The following is a 25,307-nucleotide window of genomic DNA, read 5'->3' on the forward strand; positions in this document are numbered from 1 at the left end:
CATAAACTGCAGTGGTGCACTGGTCTCTTGTTTAGACATTATTTTAAGTGTCTCAGGATTGAGAAATGTTCCACAATTACTCTGCTGCATCAAGTCACATCAACTACTCTTGCATAATCTCTTGCAGCGTTAACTTTAGAGATGAACCGGGCATTGTATATACAGTAAAATAACCCTTAAAATTAGTTTTGAGTATGTTAGCTTCTAATGCCTCTGGCTGACCTCTCATTCTGGTGTAATGTAAGCATAAATATGAGCACCTTTTGTGGTCCCTCAGTGTTTTGTGCAGGTGCATCTGAGTAATTTCCCACCCTGAACTCAGTGGTATTATATTTTAAAACTTTTTATGGGAGTCTTTCCAGGGCTCTAACATGTAGGACTTTCTCATACTGTTTTACAGTAGCAAAGCAAGAAATTGGTGAGCTAGAAATGCTCTCTGGGCTCAGTTAGCCTAGTGGTGTGTCTTCCAGCCTATGTCTAAGGTATCATCAAAAGATAACTTAGAAGAGGAATCCCAGTGGTGAGGGGACTTTAGTCCTCTGGGTAGGTTCTTGTCTTCACTGGAAAGGCATTGGAAAATCTGCACACATGAGGTTTCCCATCTGCTCTTTGTTCTTAAGGCCATTCCTCACTCATCTGAAACCGATCCCATGTGCGTGGAGCTGGAGGCATACTCCTGGTGGTACTATGCAGCCTTTGCTTTTGCAACGACTGGCTGACTGTGCTCCTTCCTTGTGAGAATGGGCAAATCCACTGAACTTGCATGTCCTTAAGTGTCATTGACAGCAACAGGAGCTATGTGACCTGCTAGCCACAATGCTGGCCCCCACTGTTGCCTCCCTGTTTTCCAGGCCCGTTCATTAAGACTAATCCACAAGGATCCCAGGTTATTACCAGCACCGGGTGCTGATTCAAAAGACGTAGCAGTTATCTTCTTGGCAAGTTAAATATGCGCTTTTGTTACAGCTTTATTCTAAAATAATCCTCCGATGCTTGTGTTTCTTTTGTTAGCTTGCAGAACAATAACATTGGGCCAGCAGGAGGGATGGAGCTGGCCAGAGCTCTGGTGTCATGTGGGCTGCTAGAAGAGATAAGGTAGGCCATGGCAGGTGCACTTGCAATGGTGCCAAATGTATGGACTGGTATCACTCTGTGGGTGGGGATCATTTCAGCTCACAGGCCTGAGGCTGTCCCATAGGCTCTTTCTGTGCTCAGGGTGACTCCGCAGAGGGCAACCCCTCCACCCATCCTAGACACTTTTCGTAGGACGAGAGGAGACTCTCTCTGAAGGTCACTGCAGTGCACTGCCTGCGGGGCAGATTAGATCACTTTAGATGTTAAACCATGTCTGCCAGTGCTGTTTGCCAGGCTTTGTGTAGCCATGTGCCTTTCAACTACTGTATGCAGTAAGCTGGGGAGTGGTAGAATTTCTAAACAAGGAACTGTAAGAATGGAGGTACTGTCAATTAACTCTTCCTGCTGCATCCTTGATGCCACCATTCTTTGTTATGTGTTTATTTATTGTTATATGTTTGTTATGTGTTTTATTATTGTTATGCGTTTGTTTATTTATTATTTGGACAATGCCCTTCACAACATGCTTTAGCGTTTGGTCAGCCCTGAATTGGTCAGGCAGTTGGATTAGATGATTGCAGGTCCCTTCCAACTGAAATCTTCTCTTCTCTTCTCTTCTCTTCTCTTCTCTTCTCTTCTCTTCTCTTCTCTTCTCTTGTTAAAAAACAAGACGAATTAGAGTGTTGGTAATTTAGGTGTGAGATAGGTTACAGCAGGGGAGGTACTGCCATGGCTTGTGTTTGCTGGTGGATGAGAACAGAGCAGCACACCCTGGTAAAGGCTGGAATGCAGTTACTGCTGCCCCCTGAGTCTTTGAGAGCCATGTCTTCTTCCCACTCTCCCTTACCGTCATTTCCTCTCAAGTCACACCAGTCATTACCTCCAGTATAACTTCTTATTTCTGGTTTCACATGCAACTCATGATGTGCTACAGGTCTGTCCATCTTAGCCATGGGCGTAACCCCACATTACTATCTGCAAGCAATTCACTGCTGAATGGACTTACATCGCGAGTTAGAGCAGGGCTGTCATTCCCATTCTACCAAGCAGGGAATTGACCCTGAGTTGCCATGTGCCAATCTGGTTTGTCCCTGCTGTCCAGAGTCCTCACTTAGTCTGGGTACTAGTTATTGACTTGCTAATTCACATATAGTTACGTTTGGTGGTGGCTTTTCTCTGACTGTACCTGCTTTTTCTGTGGCCACTCAAAGCTTTTCCATTACTCTTACAGTTTATCAGAAAATGACCTTGGAGAAGGAAGTATCCATGCCCTGTCCGAGGGGCTGCCATGCCTTGAACACCTCCAGAAGATCGAGTGAGTACCAGGGCACTGAAGGTGGCCGGGGCAGAGTGTGGCTGGCGTTGTGTGTAGCATTGCCAGGGCAGGTGTGCAGCAGACGATGCTGGTGCCGGTGGCATATTCCCCACTGTTTCTGACACCAGCACATTGTGCCCTCTGTTTCTTCTCTCCCTGCTGCTTCAGCTTGAAACTCTGTGGAATCACTGATGATGCTTCAAAATCACTTTCTCATGGCTTCCGACAATGCCCTTCCATGGAGGAGATAATGTGAGTGTGGGAATGGATGGGGAGACCCTTCAACACACAGGTCACTCTTGTTTTAATGTCTGCTCCTATTTTCAACTGCAGTACACTTCTGATCCTGCTAAATACTTATTGATAATTACCACTAAGTACTTTTTAGTGATAAATTTACTAGTAATTTACTAATTGATGAAATTAACTTCTAGGAATTTCCTGGTATAACTAGCAGCTTATTGGAAGCTGAATGTGAAGAGCTGAACAGAATATGGAGGAAAACACTCATCTTCAAACTCTGCCCATTATCCTTGGTCTTATAGCATCTGCTTTGCAAGGCAGGACAATGGTTCTCCATGGTCCAAGTCTTGCCTCCATTTTTTTACAAGATGGACACAGCTGGCTCTCAGAGCAGAGCAGGAGCTTCTCTGTGCAATTGTGGAGGCTGAATTGAGAGCTCAAAGCAAAGTGAATTCAGCCTGAGCAGGGTGTACCACCAGCTGCAGTCTTGCTCTCCACGCTGGAATAAAAGGGGTTGCTCTGATGCGTGGATGTTTAACATGTTTTCAATAAACAGCATAGGTGGACTAACTACATTCTGGCATGTGTTCACCTGCCCAAGAGAACCTCAGTGAGAAGCCTGCTGGGAATCTGCTCCAGCTTATGTCTTTTTAAAAGCAATTTGCCCCATTGCACTAGGGGGATCTTAACTTTAATTGTAGTACACAAGATCCCATGGAGTCAGCAGCAGTCTCATCAGTCCTGATCTACCTGTGGCTTTAATGAAGACTAACACTGCTGAGGTGCTGGCAGGGTACAGACTTCCTAGGCTGAGATCACTCCTCTATCAGGATATAGATCGGTGAGATCTAGGCTCTTTAGTGATCTCTGCTGTGGCCAGCTGGGTGAGGCTTGATTGTCATGCTACTGTTATGTGCCTCAGTTCTGCAAAATACTTGTACATGGTTTGAGTAAAATGATGCATGGGTCATAAGCCCACCAGACTTTCCTCTTCCTTCCCCAGAAGGTATTGGTGTGGAGATCACAGATCTCTTAGGACTCAGGGCAAAGCCAGGATTTTATGACCATGAGACCATGAGAGGTCTGGCAATAATTCAGTGGAGTAATGGGATGAGTAAAGTGCATAGGTGTGTCACTTGAAGCATGGCACTAAGAATAGTTAACCATGTGGGGAGTTACTACTCCTGGATTACTAACAGATAGGCAGATTCTCCTTTAATAGTAGTGTTAGGGATGGTCTTGTCTTGTCAGTGGAGGCATATGTGAGTTCTGTCATTGGGAAATCTGAGTGACACTGAGCAATATGCTGATAGCCATGAAATCCCAGAACAGGCCATGAACTTGTTTGGTGGAAGGCCCCAGTTCTTGAGCTGGATCCTGTCCTGCCTTTCTTTTTTGGCTCCTACACACGATACAGAAATTCTGGAGTTCGTCAGACTTGGGTAGAGGAATGGCTCTGTGGGGTGGCCCCAGGATCATTCAGCTGAGTATTGTAGTGAAGCACTGATGGTGCCATGCTAGGTTTCTGTTTTCCAGGTGAGAGGGAAATGGCCAGGCTGTTCAGCCAGTGGCAAAGAAAGGAACTGAAGAATTTTCTCACATGCTAATGCACCAGAAAGTAAAAAACACAGCCTTTCAAGAGCCCTGCGAGCTATCCTTTGAAAGAGCTCAGAGTCAAAAGGCAGCTTTAAGAGCTGGTCAGAGAGGCACCTTAGCTGCTGCAATAGTTTAACACCATCAGCACAAGGAGGAGTTGTCCTGGGGTAAAGCTGTGTGCTCACCAGTCATTTCTATCTTTTGCATATCATTCCCTGGGCTGCAGGACTCCGGAGATAACCACGGTCCCCAGGCTCTGTGGCGACACCCCCTGGTGTTTTACCATACATGAAAATATGTGGTGAAACTGAGGAAACGCCTCAAAATTAAGCTTATAAATCAGGGGAACTTTTACCTGCCATGATAAGAGGGCGATAAGCTCTTGTAAACAGGCTAATCTGTGAGGGGGTTGTATCACAGCACTGCTATTGTTCCCCTTGTCTTTATTGACTGACTCACAGTTGGGATTTCTTGTCTGTCTTAGGCTGTCTTGGAACGCCCTTGGTGATAGAGGAGCCCAAGAGTTGGCCAGTGCTCTCCCAGGGATGGAAAAGCTGAAGATGTTAGAGTGAGTATAGCCCTAAGAGCAACCCCAGGACGAAGACTTGTTTTTCTGTCGTTGAGCCTTCAACCACAGCACTTCCAAAAAGAGGATGGATGTTAGGTACAACAGACAGGCTTTTGCAGCTCAAATTCTTGCTTAGCATTCTTGCTGCATGCACCAAGGGCCAGCCTTGCTTGGGTGATACACAGCGCAGAGAGGCATTTTTTGTTTAAGGTGTTGCAGCGTAGGTATCTAAGCAGAAGCTAGTCTGTGAAGGCTTCCTGTTTGAGTCAGGGAAAACAAACTGGTATCTCTAAAACATGACTCATATCACCTAATGACCTCAGGTGAGCTGCTTCCTGCAAGCTTTTACTTCTCTTCAGTGTCTGGGATGGTCTAGATGGGTACCATGCTCAGAGAGCCTTCCTTTGTGAAATCCTGCAGCAAGGCAAGCAATCTATCCCCAGGATGGAGTGGCCAAATTGTGGGTGTCAGGCCATAGGAGCTCGCAGGAAGTTCAGATGCAGCTCCTGTGCTGGAACTGCAGTGCAACCAGCAGCTGGGGTTGATGTCGCCAGCTCGTGTGCTGGCGCAGTGGCATCACAGCCCAGCCCTATTCCATGAGAGAGACTGTCATCTTCTGCTCAAGAACTGTTCATGGAGCTTTCCTCCCCTTGGCCCTTTGGAATACATGGTATGTGTCTTTCATCTCTCAGCTGCATGAAAATATTAGTCTGTGGGTCATAGGGTCAGGATCTGAGTTTTGTTTGTCTTGAGCAGAGAAACTACATAGTAGAGCCTGTCTGTTTTACAGGTACGAACAGGAAGATTGTGTCTGAGGCAGGAGGAGTTGTTACTAGCGTTTTTTGGCACCAAGCTCACAGTGGAATCTGTTAGAATACTCCAAGGGCAAGGGATCTGCTTACAAGTCCTGTTGCTAGAAGGAGGTCATAGGGAGCAGTGCACACACTTCTTGCATAAATAGGGCCATGGTCATAAAGATGAGGCTGATATAAGTTGTATGGCATTGCTGTGCTTGTGCAAAAGTGTAGCTCTTCTGGGACAGGAGAAGGAGCCAGTGATTATTCAGCTGTTTTCCACTCTTGATGTGATTTTGGATTTTAAAACTCTCTTTTTGTTTCTAAAACAGTCTGGAGAAAAATCGAATTGGTGCCTGTGGGGCCACAAAGCTAGCAGAGGAACTTGCCAAGTGCCCAGAAATTCAGTTCATAAGGTGAGCAGGTATCACGGAGCTCTGTGGCTGGGTATCGGCTCAGCAAGGGGAAGTCGGGGTGACAGTCTTGGGACAGATGTGACCCATGCCAGCCTGCTGCCCTGGGTTAGCTGGCACAGAACAGGATATTGCAGGGGACACAGATGTGAGCCAAGTAAGCTGAGGGTTTTCTGGGCCAGCTCCACCCTCTCAGAAAGTCCTGGGAAAAAGGGACTGAAAAGCTTACTAGCTTTAAATGAGATAAAAATGAAGACCCAGTTGTGTAATGTCCCCATCAGGAATTTTGTTGCATTTTTTCCTATACGTTTTCTTTCTCCCATTACATCCGATTTCACTTCTGAGATAACATTCCTGCCCTGTCCCACTCTGTCCTGGGATCCATATCTTGCAGATACTTGGAAACCTGATTTTTCCCACTCTGTCATTGCTTCTCCAAGCCCCGTGTATCAAACTCCACTAGAAACCTCTTGTAGGAAAGACCCACTCATCCTTCACTCATTTGAAAAGTCACTCTTCTGAGAGCACCTCTGATAACTTTCTGGTAGCACAGGTCCCACAGCCAAGTGTCTGCTCCTACCTGAGCCGTCTCCTTGACCCAAAACAGGCTCTGCCTTCCCCAATAGTGAGAGCAGCCTGAGAGCAACCACTGAGGAATGTTTCTGGTCCCAGCTGGAGCTTGGGGCCCCTGTGTGCTTGCTCAGATTGGTGGGCGCAGCACAGCACGCACCCCCTCTGACTCCTCAGGGCACTCTGCTTCATAACATAGAGGCCCAGTATGGGGAGCTTTTGGGTAGACTCCACCAAATGAGGTAGATGAAGAACGCTGGCTCACGTAAATCAGGTTGCTTGTGTGTAACTCAGTTCTTCCTCCCCTTTCTGAGATCCTAGTGGCCTGAGGACTTCTCAAAGCCTTAATCTCTCTCCCAAGCAGATAAGTGAGTCCATCTCAGCGGGTAGGCAGCTGCTGCGTTGCTGCTGTGTTGCTGAGATATGGCCATACCTCACTCCTGTCTGTCAGACCTGCTTTGTTGAAAACCCAAAGCTGCCTCTTCCACTGTCTTTGGCATGCCACCTCCTCGCTTACCACACCTAGTCCTACAGTAACACATTTGCTGTCGTTGTAGGCTGTGGGACAATCCAGTGCCAAAGGGCCTCGCTGAGAATTTGACAAGCCAAGATCCAAGACTATGTTTCTCCTTCTACTAGCAAAGAAGAGCCCTTGCCTGACTAGGAATTGCTCTCTGTCTCCCACTGCCCTCAAAAATTGCACTGATGGACCCAGGAAATCAAAGTTCCTGCAATTAAAAACTGTAACTCTTAAGCCTTCCTTTGTTGCACTGAACCAAGTGTGGACACTTGGTGGTGTTTTGTTTCTTCTGAGCTTTTATTGTGCAGAAAAGCAAAAGATGATTGTAAGGAATCGCTGCTGAGGAAGCAGTGTTCTTGGTGTAAAAACATTGAAACTCTCTTCAAGAGGATGAAGTGCATCTGCTCAGGCATTCAGAAAGCCAGTGGAGTACTTCATTATCTTTAATCAAGATTACAATACCTACAGGGTGTTCCAAAAAAAATATGCACGTCCTCCAGGAGAGAATGTAAAATTATTTACAAAATTGTAAACTGTTGACCCTGTTACAAACAGGCTGTTTGAAAATTGTGTATAACTGTGTATGAAATACCTCTATGATTTTTAGGCAAGAACCAGTAATATGTGGTTTTGATTGCTTCATATCAGGCTCCTTTTCATACAGAATTGCCTCAGTTTCCTAGTAGAAACTTCAGGACTTTTGAAATTTCAAATTATTGCCCAAAAATGATCAATATTTATCCTGTGATAACATGGAAAGTCTGATATCGCTATAAATTTCAGTGAGAAACTTTAAAGCACTGAGGTTGTAAAGCAATTTGTAAGAAAACTGTGACTATTCTGCATGAGAGGATGTGCACTACTGACTATTTTCACATGGGGTTTTCTAAACCTTTATGGAGTTTTGGAAGACTTGATTGCACTAATGTCTTTGAGGAGAAGTGAGGGGTCAGTTATCTTGAAAGGCTGACCACATGGTAGATCCTTCAAGCCTCTACTATCTCCTGAATCCCAAAGCCTACGTGTCGCTGGGCAATGGATGTTGGACTTGTGGGAACTGGAGGGAGAAGATCCCAAACACTGAGTTTGCTGCTCAGCGGAGGAGACGGACTACAGCTGCTTTTGCATGTGTGGAAAGACAGCTTGAGTTGCAGGAGCGCAGCCACGTTGTTCTCATTATTTATTAACTTGAGTTATAACAGTTTCCTTATGTGTTTGTGCTGTAAATATTTAATCCTTGTGATGGATTTACTTATGGAATTTTGTTTACAACAGTGTTTGCCTGGGGAGATGTAACTGATCTGATTTGGGCAGGGCAGGCGTTTGGAATGAGATAGAAATGCTGGTCCAGCAAACCTTTGGGCACAGGACGTGGACAGCTGGTGCTTGTTATTCCTGGGGGAGCCACTGTCCTTATTTAAAGATCAGCATTAGGCTCTGTGAGATACTGACATCATTGTGTAGAGGTGGGACGCATTTTGCATTTTTGCCTTTATTTTCATCCTGTATTTTCAGATCTTGTTTGCAGATGCAAATCTTCCTGGCGCCCATCAGAGGAAGAGTGTGGCACAAAAGCCAGCGTGATCCAAGGTGTCTTGTTGAGGTTAGCTCTTCACAGCTTTCAAGGTGTGCATGTTTGTCAGCTGGGCTCTTCTCTGGCCCTGGTCTCTCAGGATTTCTTTTGGAAATACAAGAAGTTGGACAGGGCTTGCAGTAACAGTCCGTTTTGGTCCAGGCTGTGAGCTGAAAATCCATTTTTTCCTGCATTCCAAACATCATTTTAGTAGGACTAAGTACTATGTGTGATAAATAATAGAGGCTGAGTTTTACTCTGTATGAAGAAGGAAAAAGTCTGGGATTGGACTTTTTAATGTACTTTGTGATGGGCATTTTGTCATTTTTGGTAGCACCCATAGCCAGAGCCTTTTGCTGTTACCACAGGCCCACGTACCAGGGGGAAAACCAGAAAATATCACTGTCAAACAGATCTTTGTTCAGCTCCATTGTATCGTCTCCTGATGCCACCCACTCCTGAAATTTGAATTTGTTCAGATGTCGCAATAATTTATTTTCCTCCTTGACTGGTGTGAAACATGCCTTCTTGCTTATTGTTTTTCCTCCTTTTTTGTTGGGGAAAAATGTGCTTTAACTGAATAAATAAGAATGCTGGTTTGATGAGTGCTTGACTGTTGAAGTCAGTTTTGTTTTCTGGGTCTTGGGTGCTAACCCTAAATGGCTGCCTTGGGTAGAGCAGCCACTGTAGAGAGAGCTCTTGGATTTGGATCACATCGTTGGATTGTTTTCCCTTGCAATGAAATGCACTATTTAAAAATAAGTGAGACCTGAGATTCCCCCCTGCAGTTCCCCTGACTGCTGAAGTTAGGAAGCGTACATCTATACCATGAGGTTTGCAGTAATGTAATGAGGAATGCCACAAATACTGCTGCAGCACTTCTCTTGACTTGAGATGTTAAAGAGTGCCTCTGAAATCTAGATGTACACCTGCATTTCTCAGGTTCTTCCCCATATTCAGGATTAGCTCCCAGACATTCATCTGTCTGACCTGAGAGAGTGGCCATCCCAACAGAAACCAGGGAAGGGACTTGCAAGATGCCACAGCATCTTTTCCAAAACACCAGGTGTCAGCAAAACCCCAAAAATGGGAAGCGCTTGTCTGTAGTCCAGTGATTTTGGCTAAACCCGGGCTCTGTGCTGTATTTTGAGTGTGTGGGTTGCATTTTTAAAAAAATGAGATTTGGATTGAGTTGTACGTGAAACACCGCACAATCAGTCCCTAGTTTGTTTCTTACATTGAATGCCAGGGTCTTAGGCTGCCCTTCCCAAGCATGCTTCGCATTTTCATTGCGCTGCTGATGTCCATATTCCAGCTTGCGGTCGTGTCTGAAAGTTTCCGAGGGGAACCTGGAGGCTTTGTCCAGTTTTGAGGGGTTAAATGAATCTTCTGGTATGCAGGAAGATGTGAGGCCGTTGGGGATTGTGTGTGATGGCTGAATACCAAAATGATTCCCAAATAGATAATTAACATGGGCCATTTTTAGAGCTGTTACTATTATGTTTCAGATTTATCACAGTCCAAAAATGGAAATGTATCAGGACGCTCCGCACACCCCTATTGTTTCAGGCTGCCTGCAGTCTCCGGAAGACAATGTCTGAGCTAGTCAGTACTGGTTTCATACACAGAAGGGATTTTGCCCCCTGAGACCAGTTCTTTAGAAAGAAATACACTGCTGTAAGTAAACACACTGCTGGAGGGCAGTGAGGAGCCCGGATTTTGTGCTAGGGAACAGCCGGAGCCAGGCTGGGCCAGGCTTTTGCACGCGATGGCTGCTGTTTCGTAGAGCTGGAAATGCAGCCGCCGTTTCCCCTCTGCTAAAACCAGTTCCAGGTAGCACTGAACCTGCTGTGACTTGGAGGCATCATGCTGGGCAGGAGAGAAAACATGGAGATTTTGGAGAAAATAGTCACGTTGGCGTTCATGAAATACTGGCTGCCTCTCCCTGTTTCCCCCAAACTGACATTTTAAGCCACCGGCGTGGAGGTAGGAAGGCAGGTCTGGCACAGACCACATTTCTCCTACTGAATTTCTCTTTCAGGCACAAACTTGTCCCTTCCTGTGATGGTTTACACAGAAAGACAGTGTTTGCTCCTAAAAACTAGGCTCAGCTTTTAGTTGGATGTTGCCTGTTGAGTTGCCTGCGCTGAGCAGGAGCATTCATGACCTGTAAGCCTGTCCTGCGTCCCCCTGCCCTGGGAGGGACCTCATCCACGCTGAAAACTGACTCGGTGCCTTGAAACTCTTCCGTCTTCAATAACTCAAGCTGCAGGAGACAGGAAAGCTGGCTGGGGGGAGTACGGGACTTGCTTATTTTGCCCGTAATCTTTAAAAGCATGAACAGAGCCTGTAGTAAAGGGCCCTGTGCAAATAAAGATGGTTTATTTAATCTGAAACCTCAGAGGGAGGCTTCCAGTCTTATTACGCTATCTCCATATCAAAAATATCTATATAAATATCCCTGACACCTGATGATGTGTCTGCCAAGCCTCAGGTGATGTTGCTAATGGTATGTTGGGTACAAACCCTGGTTCTACCAGGCTGGAAGGGAAAGCACTCCGGCTCCTTGGGTCGAGCAGGGTGACAGGTAGGTGTGATGCTGGCCAGCCCGGTGGCTTGGGCTCCCCTCCACTTCTGGGGCATACATTCGGGGCCCACCTGTTTTCCTTCTTTCATTAGCTTTTCCCCATGGGAAGCGGTGTCAGCGAGCCACCACGGGGCACAGGGTCCTGGCCCTGGACCCTGTACTGATTCGGCAGGGTGATGCCAGCACCAGGAGCACCCACACCAGCCGGGCAGGGTGAACCCCGCTGGCATCCAGACAGCACAAAATCGCCCAACAAAGTTATATTTTCAATCTAGCTGGCCGGATAACATGGAAAATAATCTTCCAGCCTTTCCACGTGTTGTATTTTTTTTTTTTTAAGCTTTTTTTGCAAAGAGTGAAGTGAAAGAAGACAGCTGGGAAGTTTTGGGGTGGATCCTTTGGTTTTTTTTTTTCAAGCTGAAACGCATGATGCTCGTCCGGGGAAGGGGGGAGCCCACGCATGGCCGCGCCCGCCGCCCGCCATCACCGCCCACCCCCCCCCACGGGGGGCGGGGGGCGGTGATGGCGTGGGGCGGGCGGCGGGCGCGGCCGTGGGGAGGTGCTGAGCCCACGGCCCCGCGGGAGCTGCTCGGCCCGGCCCGGCCCGGCCCGCCCCGGTGAGTACCGGCGTCCCCCTCCCCGAGGATGCCGTGGGGATAACGGAGGGACGCTGGGTGGAGGGCGAGGAGAGGAGGGCGGGATCGTTCCCACCGTGGGTGGGTGAATGGGGATAGCCGGGGTGGGGGGATGGATGCACCGGCGGTGAGCTCGGATAGCCCGGTGGGAGGGTCGCGCTGGCCGGCCAGCAGAACCCTGGTGTCAGCCCCCGGGATGGGGACCTGTGGGGCAGTGTCCCCACCGGCTTGTCTCGGGGGTGCGAGGTGTCCCTTCTGCCTTCCTTCCCCTGGGACAGACCCTCTGTCCCCTTGGACAAATACTCCATCCCTTGGGACAGACCTTCCAATCCCTGGATCAGACCCTCCATCCTTTGGGACTGCCCCCCCCACCATCGCTTTATGCTCCCCTTCCCCAGCCCGGGCCCCTCCGTTCATGCATGGTTAAAAGTTGTCCTGCCCGTCCCCACTCTCTATGCATCTTCAGGAAGATGCCAACCAGACGCGCAACCCCCAAGCAAACGCCAGGGCCTGGTGGCTTCGCTCCCCAAGGCTGAGGACATTGGTAGGGGTTTTTCCTGGCAGCTGCCAAGTGCCTCTCCTCCACCGGCATCAAGTCGCGGTGGGGATCTTGCAAGCTGAAGGCTGGGGAAGTGCAGAAGCGCTTCTTTGGGGGCTGTTTCCAGCCTGATGCTGCTCCGGCTGGTCATGCAGCATGTTTAGGGGGTTTATGAGACCAAGAGGGTTTACGCCTGTGGATGGGCTGCCCCTCGCTCCTCTGCACCCAGCAAGACACCTCCTCCTCCGAGATAGCGGTGAGCGGAGTGTTTCACTCAGCAGCCTGAGGGTGCTTGGAGGATGGCAGGCAGGGAGGTGTTTTCCCATCAGCTCTGCCAGCCTGAGGACCTGATGCAATAAGTCTCTGGGTGAGTAACCCTAATCTAGGCAAGCAGCTGGATTAAAGCCAGCGGGGCTGTGGGGCTGGAGGACTTGGTGGGCAAACACACCCTTCGGAGCTGCTCACCACAAGGAGGGTGGAACAGGAGATAGAGGTGAGTTGAGAGCTGAGCTTTGGTGGCAGAAAAATCTCTGAAGGGCTGGGTCCTTGCTGCTGACTCCCCAAGAGCCTGAGCTGCTTCGTGGGAAGGAATTGGGACCCGTGGACCTTGAGCCCCAAATCTGAAGCCTTCTGGAGATGCACTTGAACCTTGCTGGAGAAGCTGGAGTCAGAGTCAGGCCAGTGCGAGAACGGCCCAGGGGTGCTCAGTTCTGATATCGCTCCCCTCATCAGCCTCCTCCTGCCAGCCCAGGTATGGGGGGCTTTCATGCTGGTGTGTGATACCACTGTGCTTTTCTGGGGTCAGAAAATGTTTTATTATGGGTCAGAAATCACATCCCATTGAAGCCTGTCAGGGGACAGGGAGCAGAGCAAGGGGAGGAGGAAGGCTGAGAACAAAAGCTCAGGGCATGTGGAAAGGATCTGTTTTGAAGAACCGAGTTGGAGGAGGATGTTTTCCTGGAGTAGCCTCGGGGAAATGCTGCATTTGCTTTGGTTACAGCTGTGTGATAGCCTGGGACATACATTTTCTGGTGATGTGTATTTTTGTTTCTCTGCTGTTGCCTCTGGAGCATCCCAGCGGGGATAACATGGAGGGAAGGCACCTGGTGAGGCTTCCAGCTGCCCCCAGGAGTGCACCTTTGTGTGGTGTAGGCAGCCCCTAGCACTTGCCCTGGGCAGACAAGCAGTCCTGGAGCTGCTCTCTGAGAGCCTGGCATCCCTCACCACCCCGGGGACGGGGTTTGCCGGCAGCCTGCCTCCGCTGGCAGTGTCGGTGTGTGCCACGCTGTTCCCAGGACCTGCTTGGTTGGGATTCACAGTTTGCATCTCTTGAACGGGTTGCAAACATTGCACTGTAGCAATGTGAGGGTGGGCAGGGTCGTGCGACTGCTGGTATTTGAGACGCTGGCTGTGACGCTTCTCCCTCCCCACTGCCTTTCTGAGCTCGGTCTAAAGAGCAACAAGATCATTTAGAGCCACATCAGCACGTCTCACCCTGAGGACATCCTTGCTCCTGGGGTCTGTGCTGGTGGACAGCAAGGGACCCTGTGCTGGTCGCTGGCAAGCCAGTGCAGTTTGTAAAGCCATTGCTTGCGGGGAGTCAGGGGACCGCAGTGCCTGGCCAGTCTGTGCTGGAGGCGAGAGGCAAGGGCCCTGTGCACCGGGGTTTCCAGTGCAGAGAAATCCTCTTAGGGTTCAGCTGCCAGAGCTCAGCTGCGGGTGAAGATGCTCTTTGCCCTTGGGGGGATGTCTCTGCTGTGCATCTGCTGCAGCAGTCCTCGTCTCCTCTCATCTTTCAGCAATCCTCCTCCCTCACCCCAAAACAGTGGGGTTACACAGTGCTGGAGCGGCTACTAGCTACCCCGTGATTTACCAGTCTGCCCAGTGGTATACTGGAATTTCGTTGGCTTTGTTCACCTTTTGGCAGTCTCAGTGTGGCATGTGAAGAGTCTGGGAGGAATAAATCCTTCTCTTGCTCCTGTTACACCCGGTGGAAAGAGTTTCCCACTGACTTCAGTGGAAACCGCTGCCTGGGGAAAGCTGGCTGGAGTCGCTTGCGCCACTGTAAATCAGGGCTTGTTCTTTGGGAGCTGTCGGCGTGCCGAGAACGCAATACCTGGTTAATTGATGAAAAAGCAACGCTTGCAGTCTCCTGTCCTGGTTCGGGGTTGCCAGCTCTCATAAGGAGCTCTTTATGTGAGAGTCTTGGCTTGCGTTCAGAGGCAGGGTGGGGGGAAAGGAGAAGAAAAGGTAAACTTTCTGGCATGGGGGAGTAGCCAGGCGTTAGAAATGGTGCTCGTGGCAGGATGCAAAACCGCAAAATGGCATGAAAAAAAAGAATTGAATGCTTTCCTCCCCAAAAAATCTTAGAGTTTTTCTTTTAAACCTCTAAAATATCTGTTGAGGGACCTGAGTCATCACTTTTTGCTGCTTTGGCTCAGTTTCCTGGCAGCTGGCTTTGTGAGGTTACTTGTTTGGATCACAGGGGCAGGGGAAAAAGTAATTCCTGGGAACTCAGGTGAGTTTGGAAATCATAACAATGTTGTTAAAACACCAGAAAAACAAAGGTAGTATTCAGCAAGAAGGGCTCCACTTTTTATTTGCCTGCTGCTTTTGCTGAGGCTTTGGGTTTAGGAGCTGTCAGATTTTCCTGCCTGTAGCCAGCAGGAAAAAGCTTGCGTCTAAAATAGTCGCCTTCTCTCCAGCCCCGGATTTTCCGCCATCACAGGATTCCAGAAGCTGAGGATTCAGGAAGAAAACATCGGCCATCATGAGGCTGATTTTAAAAATGAGCTGGAAATGCAAGTTTTGCTATTAAACAGCAAGTCCAGGGCTGTGCAACCACTGAGTTCTGTATTCCCTCGAGTGGTGCCTAAAGCTGTTGGGAAGGGGTCGAGAATTTATCATCAGATGTAATTCTCGTTATAAACAGCCGCATTTTTTGTATCACTGGCATACAAATCCGTCTCAGGGTGCACGTCAAGTGGCAGCATCTCTCTGCTGCAAAGAAGGCCAATAAAGTACAATTCTTTAGGAAAACCTTGGATTGTAGTGATGAGACTGACTTGCCTGTGGGGTGGAGGTAGGCTCCGGCCCATGGGGACATCGGTGGTGCTCTTTGTGGCTCGGTGTCGGCGTGCCAGTGCAAATAAGCATTGCACATAACTATCCATTAATTAATATTTATTTATGCTATCAGGGGGAGATCTCTGAAGCTCCAGCTGCTATGGGGATGAAATGGTGCATGGGATGGAAGGACCTGCTTGCCTGCCTATTGCTGGGGCCGCTGGTGGGGCCGTTCTGCCTGGCATGCTTGTAATTTTGGCATGCGGTTATGTTAGAAAGCAGTTAAAGATATTTCTCATCATTTAAATGACGATTTTTTCTTCCCCTCTCACATGTGATATATGGTGTTGGCTGGAAACAGGAATTCAGTTAAAAGTCAGAAAGCCAGCATTTTTGTTTTCAATAACTTAGAAAAGCCTTTAATAATTTAAACAGCCAGTATACATTAAGTATAGTTAAAATGCAGGAGGGAGCCCCGCTGACTGCATGTCCTTTACAGCCCAGCTGCCTTTCTCATGGGGCTGCCCTACTCCTTTACATTTCATAGGGTCTGGCTTTAATTAAGGCAACTTTTTCCTCCAAATCTGGTTGTTGAAACAGATATATCCCCCTCATTGTGAGAGCATGCTTAGCTCTTGTACAGCTGCTGTAGTTTTGGGGTGGAAAAGTTTTAATGCAGTGGCTGGAAGTTAAAATCTGCCCAAAATCCTGAGAGTGCCTTGTCCTCCCTCCCTGCCTCTCCTGGTTTACTTGTTTGTCCCACCTGGAGCACGTGTCTGACATGAACATCACTGCCATGGGGAGGTAAGAGATTCGTGTTTGGTATTTGCCTCTCTTGGACGGAGCCTCCCACAGGCGCTGCCCGTGCCAGGCTGCCCGCGGCGGTGCTGCTGCCTGCAGGACCCAGCCTCCCGCTTGCCCGTGGCCAACGGGCAACATTTTGTGCTCCAGCAGGGCGAAGGGACGTGGCTGCCCTGGCAGTCGGCAGCGTGTGAACGCAGCGGGCGCAGAGCTGGCACGTAAACCTTTTCCTTGGGTCTGCTTTGCAGGGCGGTTGTGTAAAGGGTTTGATGCGATCGCCAGGATTCATAGCGACATCACGATGTTTTCTGCCCTAAATCACAGATTTCCCTAAATTGAGCCCCAGAGGAAGTCTGTAGTCAAGTGAAAACATGCAATCTTCTCAGCATATCTAAGCCAAATACGCACTTGCCAGCGGAGACTGGAATGGGGTCGGTCTCTGCGGCTCGGCCATTGCTGCACGTCCTTAACGGAGGACGCCGCTATGCTCTGGTCTTGCCCTGCCCCTTGCTTACCCTTTCTCCATTTCAGAGCAGCAAGCCCAGAGCTGCTGCCGCTCCGGAAACCACACTTATTTGCAATCAGGGCATGCCGTAGGCACAGGACGTGCAGTGGGTGCAGGGCATGCAACGAGCATAGGGCATGCAGAAATCATGGGGCATGCAGCAGGCGCAGGGCATGCAGCAATCATGGGGCATGCAGCAGGTGCAGGGCATGCAGTGAGCATAGAGCGTGCAGCAATCACGGGGCATGCAGCAATCATGGGGCATGCAGCAGGAGCGGGGCATGCAGCAAGTACAGGGCAGGCAGCAAGTGCAGGGCATGCAGCAAGGCTAGGCTCTCCCTCCTGCAGAGGCATCCATGGTGCAGTTGTCTGGTAGCAGCCATCAGAGCCTGTCTTTTTTCTCTCGGGTTTAAAGAAAATACTTTTTTTGTTTGTCATTTTTTTCCACTTTGAGCACTCTCTCAAAACGTGCTCAGTCTCTGCGGCTCCTCCAGACTCCCTTCAGCAATGGTGCTGCCTCCCTCCGCACGTCACTGCTGGGTGTGGAGGAGCGAGTTTTGCTTTCGTTTGCCAGGCTGGAGCCCTTGGCTTTCTGCCAGGAGAGAATTACGGAAACACCTTTGCCTCTGGGAGCCCGAGGGCCCTGCCCTCTCTGGAGCACTCGGCTCTCCTGCTCTTCGGGGCTTGTGATTTCTTGCCGGTAAGTGGTTTTAGATACTTTGGGGACAGTGTAATGACATTTTAAGACTTCATCTGGACAGGGTTGGAGAGCGAATGCTGTTCCCTTTGCTCCCCCTGTGCCAGGGCAGGCTCTGCCTGAGGGCACTGGGTCGGTGCCAGCCAGCTGGCCTCTGAGGCTGCCTCCATGCCAGGAGCACGTAAATGTGTTTGATTTTACTCGCACATCCCTGGCTTACTGAGATCTCCAGTTTCGGTGTCTCTGTGGGTGTGAGCCCCTCTGTGAGGACTGTGGGTCCTGTCCTCTGGTCCTGCAGCAGTGACTGGGCAGCGGCTGTGTCCCTACAGTTGCGGGGGGACTGGTCTCTATCCCAATGGGATGCTGGCGCAGGTACAGCACCACTGCAGAGGCTCTTGCCTTTCCCCATGCCCTCCCAGGGGTCAGCAGCTCCTCTCAGCTACAGGGCAGCTGCTTGGGGCAGAGCAGCCCCAGGTCCCTCCAGTTTCTGCTTGGATGGGGGAAACAGCCAGGGTGGCAGGTGTGGGTGGTACCACGAGGGGATGCAGGGGGACCCTTGGGGACATCATCAGGGCTGCGTGGCAGTACGGGGGCAGGGCTGTGGTAGGAGGGGGGGATGCGGGCAGGATGGGACTGTGTGGAGGAGCCCTGCTCCCATCCTGTGGGTCCTTCATCATGAGCTGGTTTCTTTGCTGTCATCACTCTCTCCCGGAGTCCAGCAGGACTCCCCACTTTGCCACATGTGGGGATGGCAAAGGCAGCTGGAAGTGGTGGATTTGTGCTTGACATCTGTGGTGGCTGCTGCCTCAGCTCTGGACTGGGCAGGGGAAGTGCTTTTGAGTGGCTTTTCAGGTGATGATGTTTTCAAAATGAGACGAGCAGTGGATGGTGCTGATGACCCCTGTGCTTTACAGGTAGCACAGGGAGGCCCCTGTGCTCACGGGTGTGGGTGGGGGGATTGTTACTCCCTTCCACCCAGCTTCTTCAGAGCATCTTCCCTAGCTCTGACTGCTGACAGCCCTCCTCACAGTCCTAAATCCCAACAGGCGGTGGTCAGCCTTGGGTTGGACTCTTGGGTGGGGGAGAGGGGAAACGGAACAGAGCAGCGAGGGGCTTTGCCCAAGGAGGAGGTCTGTAGAAAGCAGAAAACAGGATGGCCCCATCCTCTCTGGCTGTGGTGGGATGTCTGCGAAGCCAATGCTCCAGCACCTTTGTATGGATGGAGTAGTGTTTCCTTGTGTCTCACGGGATGCCTTGGGAAATGGCAGTTGGGAGGGGGGTGCTCCAGTCCCATGGCCTGGCACGTGCCTGCACCCCCTTGGTGAGTCCTGCCTGCCCAGTGGCCCCTGCCTGCCACAGCTGAGCACCCAGCTGGGGCTGGGCTTCGAAAGGGCATTCCTGGGTGGCACCCATGGGTGGGACAGGCTGCGTCACAGCTCCTCTCCTCACACCACATAGCTCCTTGCGAGCCAGCCAGCTGCCTGGCGGGGTGTTCGGAGACAAGGCTGCAATGCCCCCTCTGTCCCCCCAAGCAGGGAGTTAAAAGGTGGCTTCACCTAGGGGTCCCCGGGACAGGGACTGCTGGGAGGTCCCCAGGAGGTTTTATGGCTTCCATAGGTTCCCTTTCACCCATCACTCATCCTGGGCAGGGAAGCAGTGATCTTTCCCCCTGCATCCAGCTGAAGAAGCTGTATGGGGCTCCCGAATCCGCAAGTCAGAGGTGCATGACCCAAGGCTGCAGAGGGAGTGACGAGCATCCCCATGGGCAGGTCCTTCTGCATGGGAAGTGCTTCTTTCTTCAAAATTATGACCCCAGATTTATCAATGCTTGGATGTGGCTTAGTGGGTCGTGTCCCTGTTATCCCTCTGGTTGCTCTCCGGAGACAGATCTCCCGCTGGGTGAAACTCTCCCTACATGGTCAGGGTGGGATCCCAGCATCCCTGCCTGCCCCATGTGGGGCCTGGGGTGCTGGGATCAATCTGACCTAACTCCAGCTACCTAATTGCAGCAAGGCTAGTTGCCATGGGTTCCCTGGGAGCTGGGGGAGAGGATGCTGCAGCCTGTTTGAGACCCAGCGTGGGGTCCAGGTACCCCCTGAAGATGCCAGTCTCTCTCTGGGGACTGCTGAGGGAGTTGGGGCTTTTTCTGCCTCATTTTTCAGCTGGGATCTGCATTTCCCATCCCGCTCCCTGCCCAGTGCTGCTGTAAATCCTGACTCTCTCCCTTCTTTTCTCCTTCACTGCCCTGTCCCCGTCCGTCCTGGGTGCTACAGGTGGTGCCTGGTCTGCTCATCTCCATCCTTCCCAGGGATGAGCAATGGTTTGAGGTGGAAGCTTAATGGGAATGTAGCTTTTGGCTGATTCAAAGCAGTCCTTGGAAATTGGTGTGAGGTCTCAGTGAACACCTGGACTTAAACAAAAGGTTTCACGTGCCAGTAGAAGCACGATGGTGTTACAGTCCCTGGAGCTTCACATCTTCTATTTCAGAGGGGCATTTTGCAGTTACGTTGTCTGTCTGGCCCCAAATCCCGGATCTCTCTGACAGTGTTGTTATGGGGGTGCTGCAAGTTGCAGCTCAGCCAGCCCCGGAGAGATGCTGCTGGATGCAGCAGGATGGGCTTGTCCTCGCCACCAGCAGCCTGGGTGACCAAATGCTTTTCTCCAACCCCGCACACTGCACTGAGTGCCTGCCCACCCTGCTGTGTTGGCTTGATGGAGGGCGAGCAGCCCCGTGTCCAGCCCTGCTGGCACCCATCTGCCCCTTCCTCGGGCTCTGCCATGTCCCTTGTCCCTGGTGCCTGGAGTAGCCTGGATGGATTTATTTGCACCAGGGAGCAAGGGAAAGGCTGTGGATGTTCCTTGGCTGGTGGTGACCACTCTGCGGTGTTGGTGACGGAGGAACTTTCCCCGTCACCCAGCCCTGACACACCCCATGAGACTGACTGTGGTTTGGGAAGATCTTCCTGGGATGGGACCTGCTCTTTGATGGACAGCTGAGCATCAAGGGCACGGGACAGGTATGGGCTGCCCTTTGCTGAGCGATGCCCTCCGGGGCAGGTATACGGGAGGATGGGGCTGCCTGGGTCAGGTAAGGGAACAGGATCAGTCCCGCTTTCTTGGCCAGCCCTGACCTTGCTAAGAAGCGTGATTCAGCCCCCCCTGGGGACCCCAAGGAGTTGGTGGTGCTGCCAACTGGGCAAGGGCTGGGTGTGTGTGCTAAGCCGGGGCTCTGGGTGGCAGCTGCCCTACGCTTCTTGCTTTCACCATGTGCCTTTAGAAAGGGTTTTGGGGATGCTGGGTTACTCCCTGCTAGACTTGCAGCCCCTTGTATACCCAGTACCTGCCAAAGCTGAACACTCAAATTCAAATTGGTTTAGAGCTATCCAACCACAAAAAAGGTGTTTGAACCCTTTCCCAGACCATTAAAGCTGCTTTTCACTCTCTCTCTCTCCCATCGTAAATTCATTTAGCTATCACCAAATGGCATTGTACCATATTAAAGCAAAGCAGAGATCGCAGTGAAATGGTGGATGATGGGACATTTCAACCCACGGAAGACCTCTTTCCACCAAAGACATCTTTCCCTTAGAAGTGCCTGAACGCAAGAAGGGCTGCTGGGATGGACTTGTGTTCGGTGCCTGGGACTCCGGCTCATCCTCCCTTTCTGCCTCAGTTTCTCCCTTGGGCTTTTATTCCTGTTTTCTGTAGGACTCAGGAAAGCTCCGTTGCCTGCCCTGGTGTGCTGGCTGGGAGGTTGTGGGCTCCGACGCAGCTGGGTATGGCAGCACCTTCTCTTGCTGGCTGGGAAGTGGGGATACATCCTTTCTGGAGGGGCTGAAATGTGAAGCCACTTTTGGGGGTCCAGCTCTGGTGCCGTGAGGTTTGCCTTGGGATTTTCCTGCAATTTGTGACTCCCAGGACACCCCAAGTGACTTTGCACAGCTCTGCTGATTGTCACCCACCAGAGAAGCTTGCCTGGGTGCTGCTTGTTTACCGGGCGGCGCAGATGCTTGAGGTTTTGGCAAGGAGGATGCTGCCTACATGAGCACCAAAGCATGCCAAGGTTTGGGGGCTCTTCTGGGGACAGCAGAGGTCTGAGAGGAGCTGGACATTGTGGGTGAATATTGCCTGGGCACGAAATGAAGAAGCAACCACTGTTGCACTGAGGTGGCCACCAGCCGTTGTCACGCCTTGCTTGGGATGGGATTTCACAGAACCGATGCAAGAAAACCAGCTGTTGGCACAAGCAGCATTACCCATTGAAGCATCATTAGGCACAGTTTCCATCAGGAAGGGTTCACTGGGGAAATTACTTAATTATGTTGTCCTGAAACCCTTTTTCCGCTGTATCAGGCCCCCAAAATATCTCAGTACAGTCCCCTTGGCTTCTTCCGTCGGGCAGGGCTGTGGGACTTGCTTACAGCATACCAGCCTGGAAACCAGAGCCCAGCCTGGGCATCCTCCTGTGCCAGGTCTACCCCAAATCTCCAGAAATTTGGGAGAATTTGAGCTCAGTCCCAGCTGTGCTGCCCATGCTGGGATGCTCAGAGGCAGTTTTCAGCCTTTCCCTGCCTCGCAGGAGAGATGAAGGTCCTCTGATGGCAGTGGGTACCCGAGGTACATCCTTGCAGGGAGTTTTCCTGTGCAAGCATCCCCTTTCTGCCTCCCCCAGCCTGCTTGCCCACAGCAGAGGCATTTGCTGGTGAGGGGACCGGCAGCATGGTGCTGTGTACATGACTAATTGCACGTGCGTTCAGAAGGTAACGAGGCTGTTATTAAGACCAGGTGCAGGCTGGTGAATCCACTGTGTTGCCTAGGCGAGACTGAAAGGCAAACATTTCTGCTTTGCAAAATAATTCTGGAGATGACTGTATTTGTTGACAGGAGGGAGGAAAGCGGCCGGTGCGGGTTTTGACAGCGTGGGGAGCTGCGTCGGGCATCTGTCACAGCGCATCCTGGCTTTTCCTGGTGTCTCCAGCACCGTGTGTGCTGCGTTTCAGCTTTGCTGCTGCTCTGGGCAACCGGTTTCTGTGTCCTCCCGCTCCTCTCCTTTGCTTCAATCTTCTGACAACCCATTTTCACCTGCTCTTCATCCTCCCTCGGGTACCGCTGCTGTTCCGCTGTGTCTCCACTGCCTGTAAGCTCAGATATGTGCTTTATAGGAATCCAAATCTACCTGTTTGATACTCATCTCTCTCATTTTCCCCTTCCAGAAAGGAAATTTGCTTCTACAATTGTGGTAGGTTGTAGTGCGACAGCTCAAGTGAGTAAACTGAGTCATGGGTGACTTGTGTGGGGTATTCCAGAAATCATGGGTCATCGCAAAGAAGGGGAGGGACATCCCCAGGAGGGACCCAGAGGGACTTTGCATGGTATCACTGGTGGATATCCATACTTCTGGGGCTGTTTCAAGTATGCCTGGTATTCCCTGTGAAAATAAATCTGATTTCTTTAAGGAGAGGAGATCACTGAAGTTTGACGGCACTATTAACATTAAAAAAAGCCCCCAAAATGTTTCACTTAAAACACAGCTTTATTTTTTTTCCTCTCTGTTTTTTCCTGGTAATGCTTAAAACGAGGTCTTAATGTGGCCCGAACAACTGCTTCTCATGGGGCTTCTCTTCTGCGGAGGGAAGGGGAACTCCCAGGGCAGAAGTTAGTTTGCAAAACAGATAACTCCTTCCCCTCCTCCTCTTTCAGATAAGAGAGGAAGAAAAGATCCCAGGGCTTCCAGCCGGCCCTTCTGCACGTGATTTTGGGATCTGCTGTAGAGATCGGGCGCAGAGGGAGATGGGGGGAGGAGGAAGAGGAGGAGGAGGAGAACATCTGTGTGCCTTGCTCAGGAGCTCCCAGATGTTCATCTCAGATATTCTGGATGGCCACAGGGCTTGTGCATGCCCCCAGCCAGCAAAACCCCTTGCTGCGGGATGTTGTGGACATGGAGCAGCTTGGAGGTGGCCAACTCATGGAGGGAAAAAAGCACCTGAAGGTTACGAAGCACAAAGATGCATCTGACTCAGGAGGTCCTGGAAGCTGGAGCCCAGAAAGGATGTGGGAACCATGTCCCTCCACCCTGGTCCTGCTCTTGTGATTCCTCTCCAGGAATCTTCTGTGGCTGATGGCAGATGGGACCATGGGCCAATCGGACCTTCATGCTTGTTCCTGAGACCTCCCGTTGGTAGCCTGGCTGTGTTTCAGCAGGAGACCATGTGTCCGCATGATCGGCACGAAGCTGGCAGCTGGGATTGTACGTCGAAAGAATATTTGGTCGCAGATGCTGAGCAAGTAGCAGGACTTTGTTCAGGGCGGCTAATGCAGAGAGAGGAGAATAAAAAAGGAGAGACTGGAATACAGATGATGTCGAGCTGGCTCTTTTGGTGCCAGCTCAAATCCCTCCCTGAATTTAAAGTGTTTGCTGGGGGGTTAAAGTGTTGCTGGCTCACTGAAGCCTGGTGGTGCCTCAGATGGGAAGCCCCCAAGGCAGGGGGGGACCCATGGCTGCTGCCGAGGCTGCAGGGACCAAACCCCTGCCTGGCCCCAGGGAAGGTGCTGGATCTGTGCTGGTGCAGCGGGAGGAGAAGTGGCTGTGGCTCTCTTTCCCAGGGCAGGATGGTGTGCGTGGATGAGCAATGGTGGCACCTACGGATGTGGCTGTGCCCTGGTGGCATCACCACCTTCTGCCCCTGCTACCTCTCTGACCGTTACCCTTTCCATGGGGTTGTTTGGGAGCCAACCTGGATGGGAAAATTACTTTTTCATTTAAACTAATTACTTTTTGGCTGAATCAGGATGGTTACACTCCTCAGGATTTTATACCAGGAGTGGAGTTGGGGGGAAGGAGTAGCCTAAGCTGTGATTTGGGAGAGCTGCCCATCTCTTTGGCATCTCCATCCCTGGTGGGCTGGCTGGACTAGCAGCTCCTTGGTGGAAAAATCGTCTTTACTGGGATGGTGATGAAAGGGGTGGTGGCATCTTCTTGCTGCCTTTTGCCTTCTTGGGGAGGGGGCAACTGCAGGATTTTGTGCTGGGCACCCATGAGATGGCTTCAAGCTCTCCAGGTTGGCGCCTGGGGGAGAGGCCACTGTCCCAGTCCCTGATTTTGGTTGCCTGGGTGGAGAGTGTGTCCGTGCAGGGGACACGAGTCCCATGAGGTCTCTGCCCTCGGCTGGCCCTGGACGGTGCTGGCCGCTTCTCCTCTTCCCTATGCCCGTTTTGACCATGCGCTCCCCCAGGAGCACGGCAGGCTGAGTGCAGGGGCTGGAGCGCAGGCAATGCACAGCGCGCCGAGAGGATGTTTTGGTGCCTGCCAGCCCTGGGAAAAAGCTTTTTCCACTGAGTCATTTGCTGCCTCTGCTTTTTGTGAGACAGCACTGAGATTTGGGGGAAGGGGAGATGGAAAAACCCAGCCCAGATCTCCCTGCTCCGGCAGGACCAGGTCCACGCCAGCACAGCTGCCCTGTGTTTGCTTTTCGGAGGGAGCAGCAGACAGACAGCAGCACAAATAGAACAGGCCTGGCTATTTTAAGATGTCGATTGCATGATCTGTGCATTAAGGAAATAAATAAATAAATAAAATCTTTGTTGTAGCTGCAACTGACAACGTGGGCTTGAGAGGAGCAGAGGCAGCTCCAGCGGGGACGGGCATTTCGGAGCTCTCGCCCCAGTGGCCGCAGGGGCTTCACAGTGAATGAGCTGGGAGGACTTTTGCTTCTGCGTGTGTTTCTCCTCAAAGTCGTGGCAGATGGACCATTGCCCACACATGCTGCTGATTTGATGTCGCGCTGCTGTGAACGGGGCACAACGGCATGAGAT

General features: G+C 51.0%; 2 protein-coding genes across 7 annotated transcripts in view; both read left to right on the forward strand.

The window, feature by feature from the left end:
- Positions 1-9,185, forward strand: part of NLRC5 (NLR family CARD domain containing 5) — a 60,657-nt gene extending 51,472 nt beyond the window's left edge. For 5 of the 6 annotated variants that reach the window (XM_082319742.1, XM_082319741.1, XM_082319744.1 and 2 more), the window contains 6 exons: positions 1,012-1,095; positions 2,306-2,389; positions 2,558-2,641; positions 4,713-4,796; positions 5,923-6,006; positions 7,131-9,185. In XM_082319742.1, the coding sequence (XP_082175868.1) occupies positions 1,012-1,095; positions 2,306-2,389; positions 2,558-2,641; positions 4,713-4,796; positions 5,923-6,006; positions 7,131-7,212 (502 nt within the window). In that variant the 3' untranslated portion in view covers positions 7,213-9,185. Of the gene's footprint in view, positions 1-1,011; positions 1,096-2,305; positions 2,390-2,557; positions 2,642-4,712; positions 4,797-5,922; positions 6,007-7,130 lie in introns of those variants that run through there. The other variant, XM_082319746.1, reaches the window with a different exon arrangement.
- Positions 9,186-17,458: 8,273 nt separating this feature from the next.
- Positions 17,459-25,307, forward strand: part of CPNE2 (copine 2) — a 51,105-nt gene continuing 43,256 nt past the window's right edge. The window contains exon 1 of the mRNA XM_082320499.1: positions 17,459-17,498. The gene's annotated coding sequence lies outside the window, so the exon portion shown is untranslated. The remainder of the gene's footprint in view (positions 17,499-25,307) is intronic.

The sequence above is a fragment of the Platalea leucorodia genome (genome assembly GCF_965183815.1).
Source record: "Platalea leucorodia genome assembly, chromosome: 8".
NCBI lineage: Eukaryota > Metazoa > Chordata > Aves > Pelecaniformes > Threskiornithidae > Platalea > Platalea leucorodia.